Source organism: Cannabis sativa, chromosome 9, assembly GCF_029168945.1.
Source record: "Cannabis sativa cultivar Pink pepper isolate KNU-18-1 chromosome 9, ASM2916894v1, whole genome shotgun sequence".
NCBI lineage: Eukaryota > Viridiplantae > Streptophyta > Magnoliopsida > Rosales > Cannabaceae > Cannabis > Cannabis sativa.
Genome location: NC_083609.1, coordinates 52,933,830 through 52,954,830, shown reverse-complemented (window position 1 = coordinate 52,954,830; position 21,001 = coordinate 52,933,830). Strand labels below are relative to the sequence as shown.

General features: G+C 27.4%; 1 protein-coding gene across 1 annotated transcript; it reads left to right on the top strand.

Moving 5' to 3' along the window:
- Positions 1-8,787: 8,787 nt before the first annotated feature.
- LOC115723095 (probable monoterpene synthase MTS1, chloroplastic) lies at positions 8,788-11,548 on the top strand. The gene is made up of 8 exons (XM_061104151.1): positions 8,788-8,906; positions 9,121-9,245; positions 9,341-9,608; positions 9,697-10,111; positions 10,230-10,448; positions 10,537-10,675; positions 10,768-11,016; positions 11,102-11,548. Exons 1-8 carry the CDS (start codon positions 8,894-8,896, stop codon positions 11,396-11,398), a joined length of 1,725 nt encoding a protein of 574 aa, XP_060960134.1. The 5' UTR covers positions 8,788-8,893; the 3' UTR covers positions 11,399-11,548.
- Positions 11,549-21,001: the final 9,453 nt, after the last annotated feature.

Below are 21,001 nucleotides of genomic sequence, written 5' to 3'. Positions count from 1 at the left end.
TTAAGTTTTATGTCTTTTAATTTTTAGTTTTTAGTTTTTATTGTTTTGAGTCAATTTTCTTAATGTGAGCCAATTTAAAAGTAGGTAGATAGCATGATTTGAAAAGTTCACTTATTTTCGAAAAATCCGTGTGCTTGGTGATATTACATTCTTGACTAATTTCAATTTTGAGCATGGAATCATATTAGGTAATTTGCTAGTAATTGAATTGTTTTATGCATGTTGATTGTGGAATGTGGAAAGTTGTTTGGAAAATTCTAGAACTTGCTTGCTTGCTATTTGAGGCGAAATAATAAATTATGCATGATTAGGAAAGTGATTTAAGCAATTTTTTGGATCGATTGTATCTTTCAAGCTATCCTTGTAATTTTTATCCTAGTTACCCTTTTTGAGCCTTAACCTATTCTTTGTTTTACACATATTGAGCATAAAAAGATAAACCCATGAATATCCACAATTTGACCCTAATCATACCATAAGTAGATCTTTAGTTTGGGGGAATTTGGATCGGAAGTTTGTTGTATGTGTGTGAAAAAAGTGTGAAAATTGAGAGAATATAAAAAAAAAAAAATAAATTTGATTGACAACAACTTGAAAAAAAGGAGAAAAGAAAGAAAAATCTGACAACTAGTGTCAAATCTAGAAAAAAAAAAGATAAATATAAAGTTGTTGCACCCTTGTTGAAGAATATATCTCTCATGTAATTAGAAAAAAGGGTATTGGGATTGTGTGAAAAATATTGTGGGTGACATGATTGGAGAAGCTTATGGTATAGTAAAGCCTAAATGACCATTTCAACTACCTTTACCCTAAGCCTAACATTACAAGCCTAGAAAAACCTTCTGATTCTTGGTTGTGCATTAATCTATATTAGTGGAGAATAGTAAGTATTGCAAGCATATGGAATTTATGGCTAGTGGATTGATGATTGTAATTGGCATACATAAAGTGGTTTAATTGTTAGTTAATTGCATTCTATGGTTTGATGAGCTAAATGAAAATAAATTGAAATATGTCAAGGGTGTAATTGAACTGAAATTCTGGATTGTATGTATAAGTGAATTTTTTCATAATCATATTATTGAACCTACTTGAAAATTACTCATGTTTTGGAGATTGACTTGTTTAATGTTTATTTAGTGTTTTACTCGAGGACGAGTAAAAGCTTAGTTTGGGGGAATTTGTTAGGTTATTTTTAGTATTAATTTTAGATTAAGTTTAGTGACGGTGGTGCTCGTGGTGGAGCTCGTGGCTGTGGCTATTGTGGAGCTTGAATGAGCTTTCGTTTATGGTGGAGCTCATGAAAGAGAAAGCAAGAAAGAGAGAGCGAGAGACGAGAAACAAGTGGTGGAGCTCGTGTACCGCCGTCTAGGAGAAAGAGAGAGGACGACGAGGAGCAGAGGTCAGAGAGAGAGAGAGAGAGTTTAAAAATGTATAGATTTGAAAATTTTCATATCTAAAAACACGTTATATTGGAGCGAGGGAAAATGCGTTATTTGAAAATTTTTAGATTTGAAGTAATTGCTGACGGTTTTAAACTATGGCCCATAACACTATAGGCCACGATTTGAAACCATCGGTAATTCCCCTTTGAAAAAAATCTGCAATTCTTAAGGCACGTTTAAAAACAGTCGAAAATACCTCACGAGTATTTAAAATTATATGGAATACTCAATTTTTTCCAACGGTTTTAAATACTCACTTAATTTTTTTTAGCGATGGTCTCCCAAAAAAATATTTTTAGGACCGTGGTGAATAGTGGTTTTTGTAGCGGTAAAAATAAAATAAATTATTGTTGTTTTATATTTTTAACAACAAATTAAAATAAATAAAATAAAAAATTTAAAGGAAAAAAAATTGTACTTAGAAAAAAATGTTTAATTTTATCTTTAATTATATTTTCCTCATATGTAAGAATGTAATATATGTTTAATTTATTTAATTTTTAAATATATTTGTATCGTATTATTAAAATTTTAAAAAAATATATAAATTTATATATCAATATTCAATTCGTGTAAATGTGAATAGGATTTGATTGAATTGACTCGTGCTAATTAAATTAGATTTATTATTTTGTGAATACCTCTAAATTAATAGTGCTTTCTTGATCGGTGTAGAGGTGTGTCAGATAGCCTATCTTGGATTCAACCTGTCATCAATGTCTTGATAAATCAATCACACATCGAAGAGGAAAATTAAACTAGAAACAAGTCACTCACTCTGGACGATCAAAAGATCTACATGTGCATTCCCTATTGTTTTTTTTTGTTTTTTTTTTTTTTAAATTTTGAAGTGTCAAAGATTTGAATATTAAACTTAATGAGAGATATTAAAACTCTTCTACTATGCTAAAAATTTCACACATTAAAAATAAATTACATTTATAATGGTATTTAAAATTTTACCTCGTTGATAGAAAAAAATTTGGGTAAACCACTCGTTACTAAAATTATAACTGTCATATATAATTAATTATTGAATGGAGTGAGTAGACTACGTGCTGTTAATATTCTATAGTATTTAAAATTCTTCTATATGAAACGTGTATATATATAATTGTTTACATTCTAAATTTCCACATCTTGAATTTTATTTGAGAATAAAAGAATGATAGTGTTGAATAATAGAAAAAAGCCATTAATAAATAAGTAAACATGGAAGGAAGTGAATGAAGTTATAGTTTAAGTACTGGTAAAGTCTCAAGTCAAAGTTGATGTACCAAAAAAGAGAGTGAGAGAGAGAGAGCCAGTACTATGTATATATAGTTAATATAGCTATATATTATTATATGTATAGTCAAGCCCATCTCCAATCTTCAATGAATTAATCAAGACAATTCAGCACATAATAATTTGGATAATTAATCTTATTCTTAATGCATGGATGATATCTTACGTTTTTATTTAAAAAATGGGAACACCAACGGTCATGTACAAATGCTTCAATATTCTATATTCTATTCTATGTGTCAAGTAAAGTAATCACTAAGTTTTTGTGTGTTGAGCTTTCTATATATTTTTCTTAATTATGCTAATTAATAAATTAATTTGTACAATCATTTGTTTATTTATTATTTTTATTAATGGGATTAGTCAAAGTTATATATACGTCACTTGTCCACAATAAATAGTATTATGTTGGCTTCCATGCATGTGTTATAATACAGCCAAAAATAATATAATAATAAAAAAGAGAATTTAGTGTTTATCATATGAGAAATATTAGGGCAACTTCGTGAAATTTAAATTTAGTATTAAATTGGATACTATTTCAACACTAATTTTTTTTTTAAAAAAAATTCAATCACAATACTAAAATTACACTTAAAATATATTCTTTATTATTATATTATTTTATTAAATTATCTCACACTATAATATGTATATAAATATAAAAATATAATCATAAACATATTATTTTAATATTAAAAAAGAAGTAGAAAATTTGATGTAGTCTATAGTGTCCCACTATTGGGATACTATAGACTTTCACATATATAGGATAGCATTTAGTGTTCTATTGGAGCAATTTTGTGTCCAAACTTCACTATTTTTAGGATTTTAGTATCCCATTAGAGAAGACCTTAAAGCATAGGTATGGTACCGACTATTTTTGTGAGGTGTAATATTATTATTAGTGAAATTTAATATTAGATTCAACTTATTTTACTTAATAAATATTATAAAAAATTATTAATTAATTATACGATAATACTTTGTCATGGTAGTATTGTAAGTTCATATGTGTTTGGTCCGGTCTGTATTTATCTGTGCTTTTCAATAAATGAGTCGTGCCGTGCTCTGCTACGGAAAAATATTAGTCATGTCGTGATAATATTTTTAAAGGGTAAGTCAAACACGGCCAGTAAGTCTGGTATTATTGTACCGGTCTGTATTTTTTAAACAAGCCAGCCCATTTTTTTTTATTTGAATTTAAATTTGTGCTTTATTTTTTCTTATATTTTTTTTATAATTATTTCAAGTTATATTTATATAACTTTTCAATAATATTGTAAATATAATTATATAAAATATTATTAACATCATTAAAATTTAAATATATACTTATAAATACTTAAATTTTTATATGACTCTATAAATAAATTAATTAATATATTATCTTAATTTTTTATGTTTTAATACACTAAAAAAAATCATGTTTTAATAATTTTAATTATAGAATTATAATATTCAGTATTATATTTAAATTCTATTATTATTTTAATTTATTTATAATTGATAAATTCATATCTTATTATTATTAATAATAAATTATAAGATTTTTTACTATGTAGTGCCTTATTTTTCAAGCTTGTCGTGTATCATGCTTTTCGGCCTAGTCTATTCATGCTTATATATTGTGTCTCGTGATTCCCGTACCGTATTGTGCTTAAGGATATATTTTTTTGTGTTGTGTCGTTCTAATTTATAACTTCGTGCTAAGCCTATATTTTTTCGTGTCTAATTGTATTCGTGCCTTTTAATTTCGTATCGTGTTAAAATATCTGACCCATATTTATATTACTAGGCACCATCATAGCAATGCTCTTACCATATTATTATGTTATATGAAAATCACAAAAGTTGATTAAAAAATAAAAAGCTTTGATTTGGAGAACGGTAGAATAGACTATAGTACTAGCTACTTTTTTAAATTTTGGCAGTGAAATAAAATAATTGTAAACAGTTGAATTTGTACTGTGTTGATTATTCTTTAGTTTCCAAGTTTGAATATATAGGAAAATAATTTTTAATATAATTAGTCTAACCAATCAATTATAGATACGGAACTCCTGAAAAAAAATAAACAAATTAAATTTACGAATTAAAAAAAAATATATTAATATAATATATTGTTAATAATTACTATTTTTTTTAAATATAACTCAAACTTGTTGACTTGAGTATTTATAGTTTTATTAATTATTTGATTTTTTTTCTTCAACTTTTTATAATTTTAGTATAGTTTTTTATTTATTAAGAATTATAAATAGTGAGTATTATCAATAAAAATTATATAAAATTGTCTATAACTATTAAAAAAATATATTGTTATAATAATAAATTTAATTAATAAAGAAGTTAATCTAGTTAAAAAATAATAATAATAATAATAATAATAATAAAGAAATAATAAAGAAAAAGTAAAAGACTAATATTTATATATATACATAATTTCTACATACCCACGTTTTGAAATTAAATTTATAGAATTGGATTTTATTCTAACTCTGAGCTGCTCTATTCAAGAGAATTGTCAAGGACCAAAATATTTATTATTATTATTATTTTGGCTGGATGGACCAAATAAATAATCTCACTCACCAATCTCATGCAAGTGGATTAAAATATATTATATAAATATATTTTGAATTTAAAAATAATTTGAATGGCTGTCGAAAAAATAAATCAAATTTGATCAAGGGAAAATATGTAGAATTCTTTATACATATTTTTGTTTTTTTAAACAAAGAAACTGTACCATTTTTTTAATTATCATATGTGCGCAAAATAAAATTTTGTGTACAAAGAAAATGTACAAATACTAGGTTGATGATATTACATGTAAAGTATAATTAGTTTTTTTTTTTAATTAGGTTTAATTAGATGATGTTAAGTATAATATATGTATGTTTATTTTTTTTTTAATTAGGTAATGTATTTATTTTTTAGCTGTTGCTATGTTATAAAATAAAACAGTCACGCGTGCAACACAATATTTGAACGCAGTTTTTGGCGTGTTAAACTTTTTCCGAATTTCTTAAAATTTTACAGGACCTCTTAAATAATTACAATTAATTTATATGACCATGAGAAAAAATTTGATTAAAAATTTATTTCGAATACTAAAACAGATGGAGATGTATCGGTGCATCCCTTTTAAAGGGGTGCATTATAGAATATTCTAATATTTTTTTTTATAAATATCATTAAAAAATTCTATAATGCACCCCTTAAAAGAGATACCGATGCACTCACATCTTTTTTGGTATCCGAAATAATTTTTCAGTCAAATTTTTTGTTATGGTCATGTACATTATAATTATTTAAGACATTCTGTAAAATTTTAAAAAATTAAAAATAATTTAACACGCAAAAAATAGGATTCACATAGTGTGTTGCACACGTGATTATTTTATTTTATATGCCTGTGAAATTGACTGGTTGAACCCTACTTTCTATATTCGAATTTTTTAAAATTTTATAAGATATCTTAAATAGCTATAATATACATAAAAGAAATTAGATTATTTTTTTTTTTTTTCTGAATGCGGAAATTGGTAAAGCACCCAATATCATTTTTATTATTTAAATATTTATTTTGAAAACGTAATAAATTATTTTATCATGAATTAATTACAAAACTCAAATAACTAGTGTAATCTAATCTCAATTCTATTCACAGTTCTCACCCAATAACCATGTTTGCCGGATCGATCCTAAAGGTATCTGACACCAATCGTTTTCACCACACAGAAATGATAAAAAAATAAAGTATTTCTCTCAATAGTTTGAGTAAAAGAAGAGTAAAACGTTTGAATTAAAATTTAGAAGAAATAATTATTTTTGTGTTAATATTTTACACTTATCATATAACTAAGAATTTCTTGAGTTCTTATGAATAAGTTCTGAAAATTGGTCTATGCCGCTTTTTGGCAGTGGTGGTGTAGTGGAAGGTTCGAAATGAAATATTTTTATCTATTTTAAGTGAGAATAATAGATTTAATTGTGCATAATGATAATATGTAAAAAAAATAGAATGTAAGGTGTTATGCTAAAATAAGTGAGTATAGCATATTGATAGAGAGTTGTTTGACTCTATAAAAAAAATTCATAGATTGTACAGAAATAGAGAATATTTCAGGCCTATTAAAAAGGTATTACTAACATGTAATGTTTTGTATTTTGAAATCTTCTGATTAAAAAACAAAGTTATGTGTTTTTCCCATTAAAAAATCTATGTAATTATTGATGTTTTTGGTAGTTTTTTTTAATCTAAATTTCTAATTCTTTTAAGAATAATTTTATTTTTATCTCATAAATTTTTATACTATTAAATTTTACCACTTATGGTATACAATTTGTTAATAATACTTGTCCAAATATAATTTTTATAATAATATAGTTATTCTATTGCAATTTATTCAAAATAAGTGAAGGTAGTAGTTGATAAATAAAAGTAAATTAGTTACTCTTCACATTTTTTATATTAATGAATAATAAAATAAAATATATTTTTCTTTTTTTTTTTAATAACAATTTATACTAATATTTTTATTTTTTTTTAATCATTAAAGTAAAAAATAAGCGAAATCTATTTAATTTGCATTCATTTATCAATTATCATCTATGGTGTCACTCGTTTCACAATAAAATTGAATAGAATATGATGAAAAGACTACATTACTGTAAAAGTTTTATTTCAAAGAGTATATTAATTAATTGTATACAATAAGAGACACAACTTGGTAATGTAAAAAATTAAAGGAGCAAAAATAATTACTATTCTTCTTCTAATTAAAGAAATTAAAAAATCTCTCTAAATTAATAGAGCATTAATTACTATATAGGTAACATTAGGATTGGGCATTCGATCCAATCTAATTTTTTCTCCTCTTCTGATCCAATCCAATAGTAGTTGGATTTGAAAAATCATGATTCAATCCGATCAAATTAGACTTCAAAATCTAATCAAATTCAATCTAATTACTGATTGGACTGGATTAGTTTTTTAATTGAATATCCAATTACATATTTAATTTTTAATATTAATTTAAAAATGTGAAGAAAAATACATAAAGACTAAATATCTCTATTTCTTTAAGTTTAATACTCTATAAAAAATATCATTATTACAGGTATAATACAACTAAAAATTTGAAATGAGTAAAACAACAACATTACAAAAAAATAAAATAGAACAAAACATCATGAAAACAAAAATACAAAACAACAAAATGTTATAAAATTTAACTAAAAGAAACTACTAAAAATATAATTCGAAAATATATTTTTTATTATTATACATAAAGAAATATAAATAATTTTTTTAATATATAAATCTAATTAGATTGGATCGATTTTTAATTAGATTTTGAGAATGACATACAATAATCAATCCAATCCAATTAATATCTAACTTTTAACATCTATTCTAATCTAATTGTCATTGAATATCTATTTTTTTTTGTAATTCTATTGAATTGGATTAGTTCAATTAAATTGAATTGAACATTGTCCAATCCTAAGATGTTGCCCCACACCACTTTATCTTGATCCTTGAAATTTAGTAACGTATATTATTGCTAAAAGGTATTAGTGTACTTAGCATCATTTTCAGTGTTATATCGTTATGGGTATAATTAAGTATTGAGTCTTATATAATTTAAGAAAATAACTTTTAAAAAATATCGCTAACTAGTATTGAGCACAAGTAGTGCTCAATAACAATACTCTTTGATAACATTTCAAAAAAATAAAAAAATGGCAAAACCACAACGTTGTAATATATATTACTACATTTTTTCATATAATAATTACTATAAGAAAATAGACGATAATATATCGACACAACATGTTATGTACAATAAAATATATATTGAATGAATGTGGCTTATATAATTAATAATATTTATAATAAAATATCGCAAGACGTAGTTTATTCACCGATTGAGGGCGCCGCCCCAAGGGCATATACGTCACTGTACTCACTGGTCACCAAGAAAAATCAAAATTCTCAGGTTAACTTCCTCACATTTCACTATATCTATCTATCTCTATATATATGTGTACATGTCCATCATCATAATCTACAAATTACAAACTCTACTCTTGCATTACACATTCTCTTACTTATTTCTCTCTAAATCTCTCCTCATATTATATCCACAATGACGCAGTCAGGTTCGTATATACATAAACATTTATTAATTATATAATTAATATGTTCTATTTGTATATATGAATGATTTAACTTATAGTCTTTGGAGATGATTTTATAGAAAATATGTACTATTTTCAAAAATCATATTAAGAAAAAATATATATATTTTTTTTAAGGGCCGGATTATATAGATACAGACTTATATAACACATATATGATGATGGATCATTACAGGAGTAATCTCCAGTAGTACTCCAATATTCAAAGATCAACCAGCAGCAATCGTCCGCCGATCAGGAAACTACAAACCCACATTGTGGGATGCTCATTTTTTCCAATCACTCCAAGTCATATATACGGTAAATATATACACACACACATTAAATATATGCAATAATTATATTAATTAATGCATACATTATATATAATGATAATGATCTTATAATATATATAGGAGGAAAGCTATGGGAAAAGAATCAATGAGCTGAAAGAAGATGTGAGAAGAATTCTTGAGAAGGAGGCTGAAAATCCTTTAGTTAAGCTTGAACAGATCAATGATTTGAGCAGACTTGGAATATCTTATCACTTTGAAGATCAAATTAAGACAATATTAAACCTGACTTTTAACAATAATAATGCATTGTGGAAGAAAGATAATTTGTATGCCACTGCTCTTCATTTCAAACTCCTTCGACAATATGGATTCAGTCCTGTATCTTCAGGTATATATCAATATATTTTTATATATTTTAGATTTGGTGGGTTATCCAATCTCTCTAACAATTTTCATATTTTCTATATATTTTACAGAGGTTTTCAATGCCTTCAAAGACGAGAAAAAGGAGTTCAAAGAGAGTTTGAGTAAGGATGTGAAAGGAATGGTATGTCTATATGAGGCTTCATTCTATTCATTTAGGGGTGAACCCATATTAGATGAAGCAAGAGACTTCACAACCAAACATCTCAAACAATACTTGATGACAAGGCAAAGTCAATTTACTAGAGTTGACCATCATGATGATGATGATCATGATCTTGTGAAATTGGTAGAGCATGCCTTGGATCTTCCACTCCATTGGAGATTGCCAAGATTGGAGGCTAGGTGGTTTATTGATATGTATGCTGAAAGGAATTATGATATGAATCCAACTTTTCTTGACTTTGCTAAACTTGACTATAACTTCGTTCAGTCAGCATACCAAAAAGAGCTCAAATATATTTCAAGGTACGTAATTATTATTAGACACTACTAAATGTACATTTGTAGTTTCTTCTAATTAATAATTAGTGTGCAACTACATAAATATGAGGAGTAATTCTTATATTTTTATATGTATATATAGGTGGTGGAGTGGTTCTAGATTGACAGAAAGGCTACCATTTGCTAGAGACAGAGTAGTGGAAATTTTCTATTCTGCAGTGGCATTGAAATATGAGGCAGAATTTGGATTTGTTAGAACTGTGATGACAAAAATTGGTCTCTTGCTAACACTCATGGACGATATATATGATGTGTATGGTACACTAGATGAGCTTCAGCTTTTTCTAGAGGCAATTGAGAGGTTGGTCTCTCATTGATATTATTATTTTTTTCATGAAATTTTATATACATAACATTAATTTTAATCTATTTTATTTTGTATTATATAGGTGGAATATAAATGAACTGGATCAGCTACCCGATTACATGAAGATATTGTTTGTTGCTTTTTATAACAATGTGAATGAGATATCTTATTATGTCCTCAAAGAAAATGGGATTCACACCATCAAATATCTGAAGAAAGCGGTATGAATATTGAATAATATATCATATACTATTTGTTTAATAAATAAGAAAATGTAGTAATTAATATGTGATATTTTTTGTTTTGTTTGTAGTTGGGTGATCTGTGTAAATGCTATATGGAGGAGGCAAAATGGTTTCACAGTGGACACATACCAAGTTTAGAAGAATTCATTGAGAATGGATGGAAATCAATTACAATACCTCTTTGTCTTATCTATCATTATTGCTTAATTACAACTTCAATTACAGAACAAGACATGGAACACTTGCTTCAATATCCAACCATTTTACGTGTCTCAGGAACTGTTTTTCGATTTATAGATGATTTGGGAACCTCATCAGTAAGTAGTAGTAGTACTGTAATAATTAATTAATTGAGTCTAATTAATTCTATATCTCTAATTATGAATTTGTAATATTTTATAGGATGAACTTGAAAGAGGAGATAATCCTTCATCAATTCAATGCTACATGCGTGAAAAGGGTGTTAGTGAAAATGAAAGCCGTGAACACATATGGAATTTAATTAGTGAAGGATGGAAGGAAATTAATGAAGTTAAAGCTTCAAACTCTCCATACTCTCAAGTGTTTATTGAATCTGCCATTGATTTTGTTAGAGGAGCAATGGAGATGTACCACAAGGGTGATGGTTTTGGTACTAATCAAGACCGATATCTTAAGACCAAAGTTGTCAACATGTTCTTCGATCCAATTCCAATTTAATTATAACCATATCTCTTTAATTCCCTTTTAATTATCAAATTAAAATAAAGTGTATGTTGTAATAATATTATAATGTAATTCGTCATAACAAATATGACTTCTTTTTTTGTACCAAAATATTTAAAATGAAATATAAAATGTTTATTGAAAGTTGTTCGAGACAATAATTTAGTTTTTTTTTACATTGGTCATCATAATATAGATAAGGATGGAAATTTTTAACTAAGTAACCTCGTTTGCAAAAAAAAAAAAAAAAGAAAAAAAAAAGAGTAGAATAGAGCTATGAGGTTTAAACTTGATGGGAATGAGAATGTCTAACTTAACCTATGTTTGGTAAATTAAGTTTAATTATCAAGAGATTTGTGTTCAAAGTGAGTCTCACTTTTTTAAATTAAAATAAGTAAATAGTTGAATTTGTACTGTCTTGATTTTTTTTGTCTCCAAGTTTGAATTGGAAAGGAAAATTTGAGAATATACACATACATTAAGGAATAATTAATCCCCTAAATTAGGGAGGTTCCTCTCTAAAGGAGGTAAAGAAGTGCTCATCAAGTCAGTATTTCAAGCTCTTCCAAGCTACGCAATGAATGTATTCTTACTACCTTTGGAGATTAGTAGAGACATTGAACAACTCATAACAAAATTCTGGTGGCGTTCCTCTAAGGATGACAACAAAGGGATACATTGGATGACTTGGGATAGACTTTGCAAATACAAGAGAGGTGGGGGAATGGGTTTTCGTAATTTCCGGGACTTTAATATTGCTCTTCTTGGCAAACAAGGTTGGAGATTGATTACTCGACCAAACTCTCTGTCTTCACGAGTGTTTAAAGCTCGGTATTATCCTCATGGTAATTTTTTCAATGCTCAACTTGGATCCAACCCGAGCTTCATTTGGTGGAGCATCTTGGAATCACAAGATTTAGTGCGTAATGGTACACATTGGTTAGTGGGAAATGGCTGCAACATCTCGGTTATTGGAGAGCCATGGCTCCCTGACAATGTAAAACCCTATGTCACTACAGATCACCCAAGCCTTACCAACACTAGGGTATGTAATTTGATGACCGTGGGAGAGGCAAAGTGGGATATTGAGCTGTTGCAAGATATTTTTGAGGAAAGAGATTGGCGCTTGATAACAAAAATCCCTCTTAACTTAGTTTCAACTGAGGACCATTATTTTTGGTCAAAGGATGGCTCCGGCATCTATACTGTCAAGAGTGCTTATACTCTTTTGCAAAGTTCGAAGGGCCAATGGTATGGGGAAGAGGACGCAAGATTCTGGCACTAGCTTTGGAGCATGAAGGATCCTTCGAAAATTCAGAACCTTATTTGGCGAGCTTGCACGAATTGCCTCCCTACGTTGGTTCAGCTACGAACCAAGCATGTGGCTGTTAATTCTCTTTGCCTGTTGTGCCAAGAAGAAGATGAATCTATCTTGCACATCTTGGTTACTTGTCAGGTTACAAGAAAGTGTTGGGAAAGAGTGGGGATAGGCACAGTCACACCAGCAGGGACCTGTTTCTTTTCGACTGGTGCACGACAGTCTTCAATAATGCAGCAACGGACCTGTGCTGCAAGGTTGCAATGGTTAGTTGGGCTATATGGGGTGCAAGAAATGAGTTAGTTTGGAAAGGGAAAGGCTTCAATCCGGTTGATATTGTTGCGTTTCCAAACCGTTATCTTGACCAATGGAGATGCGCTCAAAGTTCCGAATTGGAATCGTCATGGCCTTTACTTCGGGCTAGAGACGTTGTTGAGCGTTGGACCACTCCTCATGGTAATAGTGTCAAGATTAATGTAGATGCAGCGATATTCAACAATGGTGAGAAATATGGTATCGGGTTGGTTGTTGGGAATGGGTCAGGACTACTCGTTGAAGGTCGCACCAGATTATTCTTTGGCCAAGTTGAACCTGTGCTTGCTGAAGCCATTGGCATCCGAGAGGCCTTAAGCTGGATCAAGGACCGTAGGTGGAGAGATGTGTATGTCGAAACAAATTGCCTTAATGTGGTGCAAGCCATTCATTGTTCGACAGAGATGATTTCGTTGTTTGGGTTGGTTATTAAAAATTGTAAGAATTTGCTTGCTAAGTTTAAACAATGTATCTGTTTCTTTTATTAAGCGATCAGCTAATGTAGTGGCTCACTCCTTTGCGAAGGCGGCTACATTGTGTATCCTGATTGTTCTTTCAGTTTGGAGTCTGTTCCAACTGAGTTGCTACCAAGTTTGGTAGCGGAAGTCGTTATTTAAATAAAGATCAAACTTTCATTCAAAAAAAAAAAAATAAAATAATCCCCTAAATTTATGTATATCCATATTTTTCAATTAGGTCAACGTTTTCATATTTCCCAAAATGCTCTCCTTATTTTGAAACTCTCCACTATCACACTTCCATCTTTCCCTCTCTCTGGCTCTTCTCTTTCCTAATTAAAATGAAAATGCACCCTCCCAAATTTCATCGTGAGCCCTCGACCGCCACCCAAGTAGCCCAGACTATTAGAATATTTCTAATTAAGGAAATAAAATAATATTATTGATTCTGATAAATGAATATTTTATATTCATTGAATCTGGATAGAATCAATTACGTAATATTCTATATATGGTCAGATTTCTATATTCATTACCTGATTTGATTTCCTGAATTAATTGTCAAAATATTCTGACAATTAATGTGACACAGATACTGATGGAGTATCTCACCTATAAATATAGGGTCTCGGTCCCCGAGCTCCTCACTCATTCTGTTTATAACAGCAAAATCCATCTAAAGAGAGTTGAGAGAGCGAGGAAGCCCGATTACCCACATCAATCGGTTTCTTTTGCAGATCAAGCTTATGTGGGATTAATGCTCAAAGAATCAATGGCTGGAGGTATTTCGATCCTTATATTCATATAGTGTATATGTTTATTTATTCCGCATGTTATATACACATACATATATTTTATATTATACATATAAATGTCTAACAGTTGGTATCAGAGCGGTTTTTATCTCTGCCTTGATTTTAGTTTGAGTTTCATATATATATATACTCGTATATACAGTGTTTATATATATATATTTAATTCAGTGTTGATATATATATTTATTTTCCTTTGTGTATATATTTATATATTCATATTCATTCAATCCCAATTATATATATACATATATATTTTCATACATATATACTTGTTTATTCATTCAGTTCATATATATATATTCATATACATATATATATATTTTTTCTTCATTTCATTACGTATATATGTTATATATATATATATATTATTTATATATCTAAATGCTATATACAAATATATACATACATACATTTCATGTTTATATATATACATACAGTATTTTTATTTTTCTGTATATATATGTATATATATTTATATATATATTGTATATGTATTAATACATTCATATATTAATATAGATTGTTCTAAGCATGAAAATCTACTTTGAAAAAACAAAGAAATCTCAAAATTATTTTTCAGAAAATTTTGGTGATTTTTAAAGTCTTTGTTTTATGTATTTTCGATGCATAAAATCTATATGAATGTCTTAATTTTTGCATTTAGATTCATTTGGAATTGATTTCATGATTTTTGAAAGTTTAAGGAAATTTTATCATGTCGTTTATGGCAGTGTATTTTTCAAAAAAAAAAAAAAAAGGAAAAAATTTCGTTTTTTTTTATATATTTTTTATTTATTTGGAAATATAAATTATTCTCCTATTGTTAATTTAGTCAATAAATTACATTCATTAATTTCCATTTTTAATTTAATACATATATTTAGAATTAATAGTTTATTTAGTATAAACTGAAAATGGAAATTTGTTTTAATATGGTAATTGATTACATGATTTATTTAGGCATGTAATAATTGTGCAATTTGTATAATTGTGCATTTAATTATTTATTACCAAATTTATGTAATTTATTGTTTAAATTAATAAAATTTGAAAAATCTGCCATTAAGTATAATCTTTAATTTTGCATTTAATTCATTCCATATAATTAATTGTACTAATTTGTATAATTACCTTATTTATACAAATTAATTATTAGTATAAATATTTAAGATATTATATGGTCATAAATGCATAATTAATTATATATTATGGAATTAAGCATTTAATTTATTATCATACAATAATTGTATTAATTTGTATTTATTTGGCAAATTTATGTTTAATGCAATTAATTTAGATTTGTATGATTTAAATGCTATACATAAATTCCTTTTATAGTGCTAGATATATTTAGAAATGTTCAAACATTAAGATAGGTTGAATATTTTATCTAGCACATTAAGTTTCATAAAACTTCATAAAATATTCATAAAACTTCCTAAAATGAATAAAATATGAATAAAATGTAAGTAATTTTGTGGTTTGACATAAGAAAACATGAATTTGGGACAAATGCTCATATCTAGAACGGTTTTTAATGATCTTCGGACGACCACACTAGGAGCATTAATCTCAGTGATTGTCTACTATGTTAATAACGAAATTACTTTTAGGTAGAGCCCAATACCTAATGTCAAAGTGAAAATATAATTTTATATAATTAGGGAGTAGCCACAGCATCCTTATTTGTATAAAATTATATATTAATTAAAATTCACCTTAATGGACATAACTTGTAATTAATTATATAGGTATAATAATTTTACCCCACAGGGATTTTATTATATCTGTATAATTAATTAGGATAATATGTTAAATTAAATTCTCTTAATTTACCCCACAGGGAGTTATGGGGATTTAATTTAATAGTGTTATCACAAATTTAATTAAAGATAGATAATAAACCTTCATTTTCCAAAACTAATTGTTTAATTAAATCTATCATAAAGTTCATCTAATTTTATTAAATTTAAAATTTAGCCCACAGGCAATTTTGGATTTAGTAAAATTTTAATTTTCAGTTTATACTTTGGTGTCTAGTGAACCACATAATTTTAAATAATTAGGGAGTAGCCACAGCATCCTTAATTATATAAAATTATATATATTAAGTGGATTAAGATCACATAATGGACATGAATTATGTGAACATAATAATCTTACCCTACGGGGATTTTATTATATTCACATGATTAATATGTTAAATTAAATTCTCTTAATTTATCCCACAGGAAATTATGTAGATTTAATTTAATAATTTTATCATAAAGTATAAAATTTTGAAACATTTATAAATAATTAAGTGTTTCATACCTTTCATTAAGATAGAAATATTAAACTTTAAGTTTTTCATAAATTGTGTAAATCTATCATAATCTACATCTAAATCTAATCTTATTAAATTAAAAATTTAGCCCACAGGCAATTTTTGTTTAATAAGATTTCATATTTAAGCATGTTTATTCATTGGTAAAAACATGATTCATTTAAACCTCAAAACTATATATGTAATTTTATTACATCACTATTCATAAATTTCTTCCATACTAGTAGAAAATTTCTTCCATAACAGTAGAAATTTTCAAAATTTATTCTGATAATTTCATCTAGCATATACAGTTTTTATTGTATAATTAAGAAAAATAAATCACACTTTATTATCACCAATAAATTTTAATTTATTGTGTATGAATTCATTCTAATATAGTTAATGTGATTATTAACACATAGTGGATTATTTTAGATTGTTATTCCACATTCATAATTTCTTGCAAGGTTTACAAATAAACCTAAGAAAGTCGATAGCGTGAGCAAATCTTATCCACGGACAAGATAACTTCTCACATTTAGAAGTTTAAGGAACAAGCAATATAGTAGTGGCTTTGTTTTAAAATTGGCAAAGATCTTTATGTTCCAAGATTCTATTGAAACTTGATTTAGACACATTTAGAGGTCTTTACTACAAATGATGCCACTCATAAAGATATGCAAGTTCAATCTGACAATAAGAAATGTGTTATTAATAAGAATTCTTCTACATTATAGCACCAAAAATTATGGAATATATCTCCATAAATAGAATAAATGTTAGTAAATGGTGGGGATCTTCATTACACTTGATTTTACTAACTTTATTTAGAACTTGTGTGAATTTCATTAAGAATATGTATTCCAACAAGTCAAAATCGGTGCATACTAGAATTCTATCATATTAGAAATCATACAAGTCAATTAATTTTGAAGACATGGACTCAAATTTTGCATCTCTTTTTTAACGATTACTCACATAAATAATTTTTCTACAAAAGTATGGATTTATATGTTTCAAAGACATTTAAATCTTAAGTAGAGAAATGGTGCATTTTGCATATTAAGATAGTGAGATCAAATATAAAATGGAGAATACTACATCAAAATTCGTGAGTATGGATAAACTCCCAGTGTATTTGTAAAGTTTCTTTAAAAGCATGGGTTCATTGCCCGATACATATGCTTGGTACACCCAAATTATAGTGTGTAACAGATTTAAGAAACTAAGCATTTTTTGGACATGGGGTGGAGCCTACATAGCAAACTCCAATCTTTCCTAAATCTTTGTCTATTGATACTCAACAATGGGGTGTACATATCGAATCGTGTTCTAACCAAAGTTGTTTCTCAAACATATTTTGAGTTGTGATAAGGTTGAAAACCGACTTGATGACATGTACACATTTTATAAATACCCATATATAGTTAGAGTACAATTGTCAAAGAAAAGATCTGAGCCCAAAACCATAAATGAGCATATTTCATTTGAAAAGCTATAAGGTTTAAGGGTTACATATTTTATTATCCATCTCACAACACTAGAATTGTGGAATTAAGAATTGACTTGATCGATGGGAGTGATCAATCTAGGAACCTAGTTTCCGAGAAAGATCATTCATATTTTCTCAAACTTCCACCTCAAGTGTTAGATTAATTATGATTCACAACATCCCTTAAGATTAATGGTTATTGAGAATTCATAACTAATCATTAATAATATACAAGTCATTGGTAAAATTCTAATAAGTTATGTTATTTAGTAATTGCTTACAATTTCTAAAATAACATGTTATTGAACCATTTGCTCTTTTAAGAGTTTGTTGGTCCATCCTTAAGATGACTTATTAGAACAATTAAATCAATGTTTTCTAGTGATTACATTTTGTACAATAAGAGTTCAACTACAATATTAATTTGAGACACAAATTAAATTATAGAATGATAAAGAATTGAAGTTGTAGTACAATATGCCATGAATGAAGAAATGAATATCTTAAATAGCAATAAAGTTTATCTTTAGTAAAGTTGCCTAATGGGGTGGAGAACATTAATTAAGCATAGGTTTTTTCACCAATAATATTCATTAGGCAACATTGAGAAACATAAAGATATAAAAGAATATTCATTGCTAAGAAGTTCATTTTGAACTAAGAATCAATAACAAAGGAGATTTACATTCTCAATTGTTTTTATAAAAGATTCTATTATAGACCTTGACATTTGTTGCTTGTTTTAATTCATTAATCAATTCCAAATAGTGAACTAGAGGAGAAGGTATATAGACTGCCATAAAGATTTTCCTCTAATAGTGGTGAACATATGCAAGCTTAAAGTGTCTACCTATAGATTAAAACAAACATCTCACAAATTGGTATTATATCATCTTTTCCTTTAGGTTTGAAAAGAGAATTATGGAAATAATTATATACCAGAAAGTTAGTGGGAGTAATATTTGTTTTATACGTCGACAATATGTTACTTGCAAATGATGATAAAAGTTTTCTATATAAGTTGAAATCATTCATATCTTAAATTATTATTTTGAGATAAGGAATATAAATAATATATATAATTTTAATTAATTAGAGAGTAGCCACAGCATCTTTGATTAAATAAAATTATGTATTATTCATCAGATATAACTTTTATCTTTAAGTGTGATAAATTCAACTCGAACCAGCATCTGAAAAATGATCTGAAGTGAGAATAAATTAAGAACATTCATTTGCTTCTATTTTAGAAGCCTAATGTATGCCTAAGAGTCTGAATAAGACTTTGCATTACATTTGTTTCAGGATCGTTAAGTAGTATCAGAATAACTAAAGTTAAGACCACTTTATTTTTCATACAAAGTGATGAGGTATCTTTAAGATACTAAAAATTATATTCATTTTAAGATGAATTGACCATCTGGAAATATAGTTAACCAATTAGATTCTAACATACTTCACTGGTTGTATTTATTCACGTAAATCAATATTTTATTACGTCCTTAAGATTACCAGTAAGTTATATTGTAGAGAATCTTGATTGTTATTTCCACTATAGAAGTCGGAATTCATTTATTGTTTTGAGGATACATCTCGTATGATGTATTATAGAGTTTCATAGTAGGCCTAGAGTTCAGAATTACAGTTTCATTAGGCCATTAAGAAAATTTTGCGATAAATTCAGCTACAATATTTATGGCTAATAACTCTAAGAGTACTGGTCGAAGCTAGCATATCGACATTAAGTATTTAGCCATAAAAAGGCGTGATAAGTGGTCATTAATCACGCAAACTGAATTGGGTGATCGCATAGATCCTTGACTAAAGGCATGCCGCAACACAAATTCAAGGATCATAAAGTAAATATGGGATTCAGTTAACCCATATGCAGTATTTTTATTTGTACAACCAAAAATTATTTTATGAAACTCTAATTTCGATATTTTCTCATATTTATGTGCACCTTAATTTCATCTGAGAAAATTATCGTAAGAGGACCTGAATAAACATAAGGGTTAGGGTTTATTCACTTAAGTACATTGCCACATAAAGTACATTGTTATATAATAAATATATCGTAATACATGGAAGATAATACTCGACTTATAATGAGGACATGTCGCTATGATTCGTATGTTTATTATATAATGAGGAACGTTTGGGTTTGAATGTTTTAGTTTAAATGCTGACCAAGTGGGAGAATATTAGAATATTTCTAATTAAGGAAATAAAATAATATTATTGATTCTGATAAATGAATATTTTATATTCATTGAATCTGGATAGAATCAATTACGTAATATTATATATATGGTCAGATTTCTATATTCATTACCTGATTTGATTTCCTGAATTAATTGTCAAAATATTCTGACAATTAATGTGACACAGATACTGATGGAGTATCTCACCTATAAATATAGGGTCTCGGTCCCCGAGCTCCTCACTCATTCTGTTTATAACAGCAAAATCCATCTAAAGAGAGTTGAGAGAGCGAGGAAGCCCGATTACCCACATCAATCGGTTTCTTTTGCAGATCAAGCTTATGTGGGATTAATGCTCAAAGAATCAATGGCTGGAGGTATTTCGATCCTTATATTCATATAGTGTATATGTTTATTTATTCCGCATGTTATATACACATACATATATTTTATATTATACATATAAATGTCTAACACAGACAACTTGCGCCATCACCTGACTTCCTCAATAACCTGAGTGCCACCAACATAGTTCCCTAACCACCCACGAACCGAGAAGTCGATCTCTAATGTTTAAGGTTATTTTTTTTTTTAAAAAAAAATTATCCATTTTTGTTATAAATATTATTTGGAATTGTTGTTTTGTTAAATGAATGGTATGTTTTAGTTTGATTTATTATTTTTGGTTAA

Excerpts from the sequence above, each read along its gene's own strand:
- LOC115723095 (XM_061104151.1), top strand. Across the intron at positions 10,449-10,536 it reads TTTCTAGAGGCAATTGAGAG|GTGGAATATAAATGAACTGG; the intron begins GTTGGTCTCTCA and ends TGTATTATATAG. Across the intron at positions 10,676-10,767 it reads TCAAATATCTGAAGAAAGCG|TTGGGTGATCTGTGTAAATG; the intron begins GTATGAATATTG and ends TTTTGTTTGTAG.